Source organism: Poecilia formosa, unplaced genomic scaffold (genome assembly GCF_000485575.1).
Source record: "Poecilia formosa unplaced genomic scaffold, Poecilia_formosa-5.1.2 Scaffold291, whole genome shotgun sequence".
Classification (NCBI taxonomy): Eukaryota; Metazoa; Chordata; class Actinopteri; order Cyprinodontiformes; family Poeciliidae; genus Poecilia; species Poecilia formosa.
Window position 1 is genome coordinate 592,242 of NW_006800230.1, and position 10,908 is coordinate 603,149.

Genomic DNA, 10,908 nt, shown 5'->3' on the forward strand with positions numbered 1-10,908 from the left:
CAGACGAAACCACAGCATCTCCATCGACCACAGAGAGACGGTGGAGAGCGGTCAGAGTGGACCTGGTGGTCTCCCCCATCAGCCAGTTTGCTTTTGCTCTGCTGGGCTGGACCGGATCCAAGGTGGGCATCGTCACTCGCCCTCCGGGGGTCTCCTTTACTCGCCTTCTGACCGACATCACTTCCTCCGCAGCTGTTTGAGAGGGAGCTGCGGCGGTGGGCGGGGCATGAGAAAGGCATGTCTCTGAGCAGCCACGCCCTGTACGACAACAAACAGGTGAATGGATCAATGATCTCTGCTTCTGCCATGAAAGAAAAGCGATCTAAATTAATCAGTTATCATGTTTGCAGGGTCGATATATAAGAGCTTCTTCAGAGGAGGAGATATTTGCTCACCTTGGTCTGGAGTTCATTCCTCCAAATGAAAGAAACGCCTGAAAAATCCCTGTAGGAGCATCACGGAGCGCTCTGCTGACGACTGGAGAAACTCCAGCTGATACTCCATGCTCTGTGATCCTGCTGCTGGATGCATGATTGTGAGACAAAATGTTTAAAAAATCATAAATTTACAATGTTACAAGAAAAATGTATGAGAATAAACTCACAATAATATGAGAGTAAAGTTGAATTATTACAAGAATAAAGTCATAGTATTACAACTTTACTCATAATATGACTCATTTCTCATATTATAGCTTTATTCACATATTCTTAATTCTCATTCAATTCAACTTTATTTTGCAATATAATTTTATTCTCTTGTCATTATGACTTTATTGTCATATTATTTCAACTTTATTCTCGTAATTGTGTTTTATTCTTTTTCTCTGTATGGCCCCAGTACTATGTGGTAGTTATCTGGTCAGCTTGAGATTTTACACTTGAACAGTTTGAAGCCTCAGATCTCAGAGCTTTAACAAACAATCAGCTGATCATGAAACAAAAAAATATAAAAGATTTTTATTGCTTTTATAAAGCTGTTAAAACATGCCATCCTCAAAAGAACGAGCCTGGCATGGCTTGCAGCTCACATTAATCATGTATTATTATTTTTTTCCCAATAAAAATGAAAAACAATAGAATGAAAATGTCCGACATAATAGATTAAATCCTCTCAGGATATAAATTCTAATGCTTTATGTTAGCTTTATCAATGTTCATAAACATGGGCAGCATTAGTTTTTAAAAATGTGGAGTGACTTATTTCATTTAAAATTAATAAAATGTTTTGCAAATATATTGTTTCTTTTGTGTTTGTTTTTGTAATTAGTTTTAAACGAAGTTGAATTGTGTTTTATTGTATTATGTGGTTATAGTAAACATTCCCAAACTCCTCTTCAGTTCCCAGCATCCTGTGGCTCTTTGACTGTTTTCTCTCCCTGAAGTGTTTGAACAGAACATTCTAAATCCAACTACAGTTTTACTAAAATATCCCTCAGAATAATACAGAACTGTCTGACATGTAAATAGCTTTGAATCTGGGCAGCAAATAAATTCTGAAAATCTTAGTATATTCCATTTTTCACCGCTTTACTTCTGCAGAAATAAACTGAAAACTACAATTCGGCAGAGTAACAAGCATTCATAGTTCTGTTAAGCGAGGATTTTTTGTGGTTTCAGTTGTTTGGGGTTTTTTTGGTGCACTTCCTTGCTATGCATGTAAATGTTAACATTTTGCTCAGTTTTAGTGTATGGAGGGTTCCGTTAAGTGACTCTCCCCACAAACACACCTGTGTCACACTGACATCCATTCAGGACCGTTCTTATCAGTTTATCTGCACAGAAACCACAACACAGTCATGACAGTTCATTCTAATAGTAAAACTATTGGTTCTTCAGAGGCATCATGCACCAGATTAAAGTCAAATATTGTCAGCCTGCTGCATTTGACAAATTAACTACATAATTTGGATGTAGTCTCTGAATGACGCATTAACAACAAATTTAACAAACTTCTATTAAATATTCTACAGAGTTTCATTAAAATTGCTCCAACATGTAAGATAAGCAGATGTACATACATGTAAGGGTATCCCTGGAAAACATGTGGAAAAAAATTACATTTTATTTTGTGTGTCTATAAATGTTAACACAATTTTTATTTTTATTTTTTTAACAAGCAAAGGCTCTGGCCAGAACATCTGTATTTGCATGTTTCTGGTAGGCTAGTAAATCTGACCCACAAGCTTCTCTTGGCCCACAGGGTGTTAACTTTTGCTTCAAAAATGATATGACTGGAGGCTGGAAAAGACTGTTGTGTTCAAGTTGTGCTAAAAGGAGTTAGCTTGTTAGCGAAGCTATTAAAGCCTAAAGTAGCATCCCAAAGCTAAACATGCAAGGATTTGTTTTATCCAATTAATTGATTATTTGTGATTAGTAATCGTTAGTCACAGCCCTAATCTTCTATGACCAAGTTTGCTTGGAGTCTAGGTTACCTGCTTTCACTTGGAATAAAACAAACAAACTGATAGCTGCATGAATTTAATTGTTTGGGGGGCGGGGCTTGCCCAGGACTGCATTCCTGTTAGAGCCACCCCTGAACTTGATGCATTATGGATCCTGACTCGGGATCATCAGCAAGTCCAGGAAAAGCATCAAACATTTTAGGTTTCCTCTCATCTAAATAAAACCTTTTCCTGCTTCTTGTTTGAAATGAATACATTTCTACAACAACTTAGATTTCCAGACATGAGCCTGATGCTGTCTGCCTCTCTCCATGAACAGGGCCTGCTGTTGTATCAGAAGACCACCAGGAACTCCTACTTGGAGTGTAGCGAGGGTCCGGGCCGGCCCCCCTCCAACATCGATCGCTTTGAGAGATGCTTGTCCATCTTCAAGCTGTCGGCAGGACAAACAGGAAGCGGTGTCCAGTCAGAGGAAACCACAGCGTCTCCATCGGCCACAGAGAGACGGTGGAGAGCGGTCAGAGTGCCAATGTCAGTGTCCACAGTCCACATTTCTAAAGAAGTTCCTTGAAACACTTGAAAACTGAATAACAATAGTGGCTAAAATAGCAATTTGCACCAATCTGATGGTTGAATAACCTGAATAACACTAAGATAATAAATATTTTAGTTGTTGAGCTTTTATTCAATAATTAAGCAGCAAAAAGGGTTATTGAATAATATCACAGCATTAGTCCTACAATTATTGATAACTCTAGCATTCACTTTAATTAAATGTTAACCAAGTATTTTTTTATGTGTTTTTACATTTGAGTTGATCAGAGGGTATACATATGATGGTCATGAGGGTCATTTTAGCTATTTTAAAAATACTTTATTGATCCCAAAGGAACATTAAATGTTGTAACTCACATTAATGTAGCTTTAGATGGCTCTGTGGAGATTTTTTTAGTGATGCAACCTTTCTAACCTAAAGCAGCATTTTTCATTACATCTCTAAGAACTAACAGCTGCTTTTGCAGCACCTGAACTGTCCAGCAAACATGTAGAAGCTCTAAGCCATCATCTGGTTTACAGTGGGACAAACAGTCAGTGTGATGAGCTCAACAGGTGGCAACGTAGGTTCCAACATATCTAGCTTCCATGTACCCTGCTAGCAGGCAATTTGACATGAAAAAGCTGTTTTGCTGTAACATTTTTTTTGCACCCAAATCATCTGATTAAAGATTTTAAAAAGTCCTTTATCTGCATCAGCCACCTCTCCTGGATGAGTCAAATTTGTATCCTTTTTTTATTTCATTTTGGAGGGACTAGAGTGGCTCCCGGGCCACGTTTCGGACAGCGCTGTCTTAATGTTTTGCTACCAGCTTTCACCTGGTTTCTTCCAGCAGACTTCTGTCAGTTCCTCAGTTTCCTGAGAGCGTGTTTTTTGGCGTGAGTGTGAACTAGCAGGCGTTTCCTTCTGCTCTTTCTAACAGCCTCATTATCCTCTAAATACTGGTTTGACATCAAAGGTGGCGTCACTCCTCACACCTCCATCTCCTCTGGGTCCACACACTTCCTCATGCATGGACCGGTCTGCAGAGGCAGGTCCAACGTCCCTCTGCGGCTGTAGGAATGGTGACCTTGGTGGTGGCAGGCTGGACCAGGGAGAGAACCGGTTTAAAAAACACTTTCCTTAGATGTTCCTGGACCAGACGTTGCATGTGACTGTCTTTGACTCTGAATGTGTGAACAAAAGGTGACTAAGATCAGCCCCCATCTCTCTGATGCCAAGCAGATGAAGTTAGAGTAAATATACATTTATTTTATGTCTATGAAGTACACCAAGATCATAATTCAGTTCAATAAATTTAAATCTGCCTTTCAATGAGGCTTGTTTGTCAGATTAATTAGCAACCGTAAAGCAGGTAATAAACATGCTTTCATTAAGGTCACATTTCTGCTAAAAATGTTTTTTTGTTTGTTTGTTTATTGGTCTTAAAATCTTAAAGGGGCAGTATTATGTGTTTTCCAGGCATACAGTTCAATTTCATAGCACATTCAAACAACTATGTTAACTGCAGTTGTTAAAAAAAATGCTATAACAAATATGACTTAAATGAAATTTGACTTTGTAATTCAACACCTTGAAATTGGGCCTCTGTCTCTTTAAGAAATTCCTGCTCTTTGTGAAACTCCGCCTTCAGGAAGTCATCACAACATGGCTCCTCTATTGACCCTTTTACCACTGTTGGACTGAGAAGTAGCTCCTATAATGAGCTCAGCAGGTGTGCAGTCCCACCAGATGTTTGCTAATTGCTGCTGGCTAGTCTGAAGGAGCTCAGTAGGGGAGTCAAGGTAGAGGAATGCTTTATAAGCTTGGAAAATGCAGCGCAGAGGATAAGCTGCATCTCGAGGAGCGGAGCTAGGTCCACACAGGTGTTCTACACAGCTGAATTGTTGCCGTGGAGATTATTGCTTTATGCAGACATGCATGAAACAATCAAGACAACAATCCAGGTAAGTTTCTGATGATTGAATAACATTATAACATGATGTAAAGTTCAATTTTACATAACACTGCCCCCTTAAGGGAGGCAAAATCTCAAACTGTTATAGCTTTGTTTCAAGAAATTACTTCACTAACTCAGTTATAAGATTAAAAGACTGCAAGACATTGAATAAATAAATATGACTCAGTACATTTTACTGGGTTTTTCCAATTTCTGAGAAACAAACTCACTACAGAAATAATCCATCAAATTCTGAACAAAAACTGAATATTTCAGCTATGTACAGATTAGCTTGTCATCAGACTACAACAGCTAGCTTCCATGATGAAGGACCATTTAACCAAAGTGACTGCAAGGTCTCTCCGCTATCAGCTGGGGTAATTGGAGGTGTTCCCCAGCCAGCCGGTTCTCCAGCCCTGCAATCACTGGCTAATATTTAAATGCCCCGCTCCATCCAGCCCCATCTGATGAAGGGAGTCGCAGTGCCTGCTCATCCACTGGGACCGGTCTCGCTGGCCCCCATCAAAGCCCGGGGAGCCTTTGATGAGGTTGATAGGGATCAATGGGACGAGGGTAGAGGCCTTAACTGACTGTGTTACAGACGGGGCGGGCAACTGCTGGAGACTGCCGGCAATGGAGATCAATGATTATTAGGCGCCATCAGCGCCTTGATCTGCATAGAGGAATCCATTCAGCATCAAAGGGCCATCTTCTGAGGTGTTTGGCAGATCCCAGCTTTCTGTGTCAAAGGCCACATCTTGGCCTGTTTTTCTTTTCTCCTCCCCATTTGTTCTGTTTATTCTAAACGGTTGATGCAAAGAAGGGTGACACTGTACTAGTTCTGGGAGTGAATCTGAAGATCTGTTTCCCCACTAACAGAGAGGATAAGTTTCAATAATCGTCTGGGATAACAAGCTGCTGAGCAAATTCTACCAAACAGGAGAGTAACGGTAGAAACGTGGCTGGTTTTAGGCAACCTGAGGAATACATGGATTAGCTGGAACAGTGGAAGTAGAAGTGAAAACTACCACAGGGTATTAGGGCGATTGTAGGCAGAAAAAAAGGAGTACAGTTCCACCAAAAATCTCAGAAAGTTTGAGGTTGATCTCAGAAATTTTGTTGAAAAAAACTTGGAAATTTCTGAGTTTCAAAAGTTAAAAAACCTTTTAGGATTTTTTTTCTAGTAAATTTTTGACTTTTTAAACTCACAACTTTCCCAGTCCTTTTTTTGTAGAACATTTCTGAGATTAATCTCAAAACTTTTGGGGGGGAAAAAAATGGACTTTTTTTTCTACTGTGGTCCTGGTACATTGTCATAGATAACTCTGAAAATGGGGAAAATGAATTAATCAATGGCCTGAGGATCAGACTCACGTTATGGTCCCTCTGGTCAATAGTCAGTCACATACCGCGTGAACATGGCCATTGAATGACTTTGTGCTGTTTTCACACATTTTTCTGCATCTGAATTTTACAAATGATAATTGTCGCCCCACCAGATTTCTTTACTGCCTCCTGGAATCAACCAATGAAAATACAGAAACATGTAGCAAACGGACAGTTTCCCATCTTTCAAATCAACATAATGAAAGGTATTGGAGTGTTTATTGAAGAAGAACTTGACTGCATCAGAAAGTGTAGTAAAGCGTTACTAATCATTTAAAAGTGTATCAGGGGAGTGGTTGCGCTTGAAGCTAATGACTAAATGGGGAAGCTTAGATTGTCGGATTATTTTGGATCCAACAATCCAGAACATTCACATTCACTTGTGAATAAAATCCACAAGTGAAAGATGACCTTTTAAATAAGGCCAATATTCGTGGATTTATTGAAAAAACAAAAAAACAAAAAAAAAAAAAAACAGATTTACCTTTGAATAACCCTACAGTTTGAAAAGATGTGCAAAAAAACTATTTTTTTGGCACAAATAACATCTTAAAGGAGTTTCTGAGTGGGGTAAGATGAACTCGGAGTTGAAAGCTGCTGACTAAAGCGTTTTTAAATCGGTTCATGGAGAGGAGGAGTCGAGGTGAGATTATTCTGGCTCAGTTTGGGGAATCACATGAAGTGATATGAAGGAGTCAGGGACTGCGATCTGTCGGGACATGCGTCCCCCTCCCAGGCTGAGAGAGGGAGGGGCGGCCGAGGTCCGTTTGTGTCCATAACAGAGCAGCAAACAGGCCCATTAGAGATGAAAGACTCAGAATGGAGCCAATCAAAGAGGGGCCCAGCAGGGGGGTCTGTCACCCCGCCGACAGCGGTGGCCTGCGACCGGGTCCAAAGGAGGATCAATGTCCCCCCCCCCCACCGACGTCACGGATAAGACGTGCTCACACACAAACACACCACTCACAATCTCACTCACAATCTGTTACCATTCAGAGAAGAATGTTAGCCATTCACCAGACTCCATGTTCCACTTTTGAGGACAAGGCAACACGTAAACAAAGACAGCTGCAGCCAGACAACTGCTGGCCGTTTGGGAAATTTCTAGTTGTTATTTTGTGAGCAAATGTTTCAGGGAGAAGTAGCCGCTTTCTGCAAGACGTTCTAGTTTTTAGTCTATATTTCGAAATGTATCTGATACCGAGTAAATACACGGCCGGCAACACCAATACTGAAACTGATACTGAAACTGATAACGATACTTTTTATTTCAGTTTGATATATTCTCAAACTTCTGACCTTTGGGTGTTTTTGTTGTTTTTCCTTTGAATTATATTCTTCAAACCAACAGGACATAATTTGGACAAAGATTATAGGTGTCTGCAAGACACTTTATTGATATATTAACATGATTTGTGTACATTTTTGCTTGACAAAGTTGAAAAACGTTATCATTAGAGAGCAACTCAAAGCTAAATATTTTTTGAGGTGCAGCTACAATACGAACTAAAAATTCACAAGGTAATCTGAAACTAAAAGTATCAAACTTAGCACGCAACAATTGATCCAAATGCTGATGCTGACTTGGTATAGATATTATCAGTATTATGGATTAATCCACCCAAATGGTTCTGAATGGTTCAAAAACATAAAATGACAGTTTTGGCATGGACTAGACAAAATCTGGAATTATTATTATTATTTCACAGGGGTAGTATTACGCAAAATTGACATTTTGAGCATAACGTCATGTTATAATGTTATTCCCTCACCACAAACATACCTGGAGTGTTGCTTTCATGCATCTTTGAGAACTCCTTTAATCTCCCGTGGCAACCATTGAACTGTACAAAACGCCTGGATGGCCCAAGCTCCGCCTTCAGGGATGAAGCTCCTCCCCTGAGCTCATTATACGAGCTACTTCTCAGTGCAACGCTGGTAAAAACAAAAGGTGGAGTTTCAGGAAGAGCAGGCGTTTTTAAAGAGACAGAGGCCCAATTTCAAGGCATTAAATTACAAAGTCAAATTTCTTTCAAGTCATATTTGATATATGTAGCATTTTAATAACAACTGAAGGAAAAACAGTTACTTGATTGTGCTCAATGTGCCTGGAAAATACATAATACTGCCGATATAAGATTTTGTGACACTAGTAAACATTATTTATGTTAATCGGTCAGGAAATGGGCAGAGAAATACAGAAATGGTCAGGAATCAAACCTCTGATGGTTGTGGTGATGACTAGTAGTTTTTTTGTTTGTTGTGTTATATTTGCAGATTAGTCTGGTTTTCACAGATTCTTTGTTGAGTTTAGAAACAGCAGAAAGTCCAGACCGTCTCCTGTCCTGTCAACTGTCTCTGCAGTCCTCAGATTGAAGAGTGGGAAGACGGAGAGGAGGCTGATTATCAAACATCCACCCCACCTTACTACATCATCATCATCATCATCATCATCATCATCATCATCATCATCATCATCATCATCATTATCATCATCCAGACAGACAGACAGACAGACAGACAGACAGACAGACAGACAGACAGACAGACAGACAGAGGCAGGCAGCAGTGGAGGTGATAGTGAAAACCAATCACCAGCAGTCCTTTGAACTCTAGACTGAACCAATCAACAATCTGCAGCTTCCTCTGTTTTGTCATTTCTGGTTGACGGTGAAGGTAAACACTGACAGAAACACACAGCCAAGGGATTACTTTGGGATACTTTGGTCAAGCTTGACAATTTAGATTTAAATTCAAAAATGCAACCTGCTGTAAGCCACTTTGGACTCTGAGTCATTCTAGAATGACTCCTTACACAGTGAAAACAAAGATTTAGAACATATATTATTATCTTTTTTTTAACTTTATGACCAATGTCCAAACGGGTCATCTTGGCAGATGAAAGCCCATAAATCTGGCTCTGTTACTGTATAGGGAGGAAAAGTGGGAACAATATTGCAGAAACACACAGATAAGAGCCACACTTTGGTGTTAATCACACCAGAACATTGGTATGTGAATAAGGAACAACTTGTCGCATTTTTGCCCTTACATCTGGCAGCAGTAAGACTGAAACAAGTGGTGACAAAGACACTGATAACAATACAAATGTATTTATACGGCTATTTAAATGTTTCAGTTTCATTTTAATTACAACAGTATTTCCTAAGAATTGGAAGAAATTTTTTTCTCATTATTATGTCTGTTATTGACATAGCGCCTAATAAATCATATTTCTGCAACCAGTTTTACAGGGTTTATGGAAAACTCTGGACCCAGTTCTCTAAATAATCAGTGGACAGATTCCTCACAACAATCAAGCAATTTTATAACATTCATTCATAAATATTATTTCTGGTTATCTTTTTTTTTAACATTATTTTTAATTGTTAATAATGCCAAAACAAAAATGAACGAATATATTGTATTTGAATCAATCTGGAATCAATGTACAAAATAGGCTTTTCAGTTCCTTAATGTTGAGGGGTTTTAAATGTTTTAAATCAATAAATATACTAGCCCTAAAAAGCCCTTAGATTTTTTTATACCTAATTATATTTAATTCAGTTTACAAAATAATTAATGCACAAGCCAAAATAAATGAATAAATAAAACATGCATTCATAAAAAATTATAATGAAAGAAAAATATAATGAAAAAAACTGTAAATAATATATGCACAATGATATTATTAATATTATTTATTTAATAACCTTACGGGATCATTTTTTTAATTGAAATATTTTCGTGTGTTAATTTTTTTATTTTTAGGTTTTACGTCAAACGCATGCATTTCCTTATTTGCTTGCTTATTTCATAGTTCATTTCCTGGAGCGGGAAATATGAAATAGCTGAAAGGATTCTTGCATGTCCAGTCTCAGACTTACTTTCTGAACATGACTGATGATTGCGTCTCTCCCCCTCATCCCGCCTGTTGATAACAAAGCGCCGACTGCCTTTGAAGTGTCCCGGTAATTACTTTTTAACACTGGTCAGTTCTCGTTTCATCCTCGCGCGCAGATACCGCGCGAAAATATATCAAGAGCCTAAAATACGTGACTTCTTACCATGCGCAGCGCCCGACCTCGCATGTTATCTTATCAATGGCGGCAGAGCCTGTTGTTTGACTTTAATATACCTTTACAATCGAACTACATGTTGAATCCACTCAGCATTTGCGAACAATACAGCGTCGCCAGGCCAGCTAGCTTTTAACCGCAATGAACTCTGCTCCGTCATGGCGGCGAGGTAAGAGTTAATCAACAGCTGGGATCATCATCAGTAATTCAATCAATTAGAACACTGAAAAGCTAAATAGTCAGTTAAACCTATTTCTTTTAGTCTAAATGCAGGGATATTGTCTCTGAAATGTCTACTTGCTTTTTCCAGTAGAGGCAGTAATATAGCTTAAGTTTACACTTTTCCCCTTTTCTTTCGCATTTCGTATAAAAAACACACAGAACACAGAAAACTGTTAGAAAGTGATGGCAGAGCTCATTGTTTTTATCCCTTTTGTTTTGCCAGTTTTTGAAAATTTGCTAGAAAAATCCTTCGACTTTTGACACTTCAAGATTTTTCTAGAAAATTTATGGCATTAATCTCAAACTTTCTGAGCTTTTTTTT

General features: G+C 38.8%; 1 protein-coding gene across 1 annotated transcript in view; it reads left to right on the forward strand.

Annotated features, from left to right (window-relative positions):
• polm (polymerase (DNA directed), mu) overlaps window positions 1–2,975 on the forward strand; it is a 10,027-nt gene extending 7,052 nt beyond the window's left edge. The window contains exon 9 of the mRNA XM_007571990.2: window positions 2,724–2,975. Coding sequence (XP_007572052.1) covers window positions 2,724–2,975 — 252 coding nt within the window. The remainder of the gene's footprint in view (window positions 1–2,723) is intronic.
• Window positions 2,976–10,908: the final 7,933 nt, after the last annotated feature.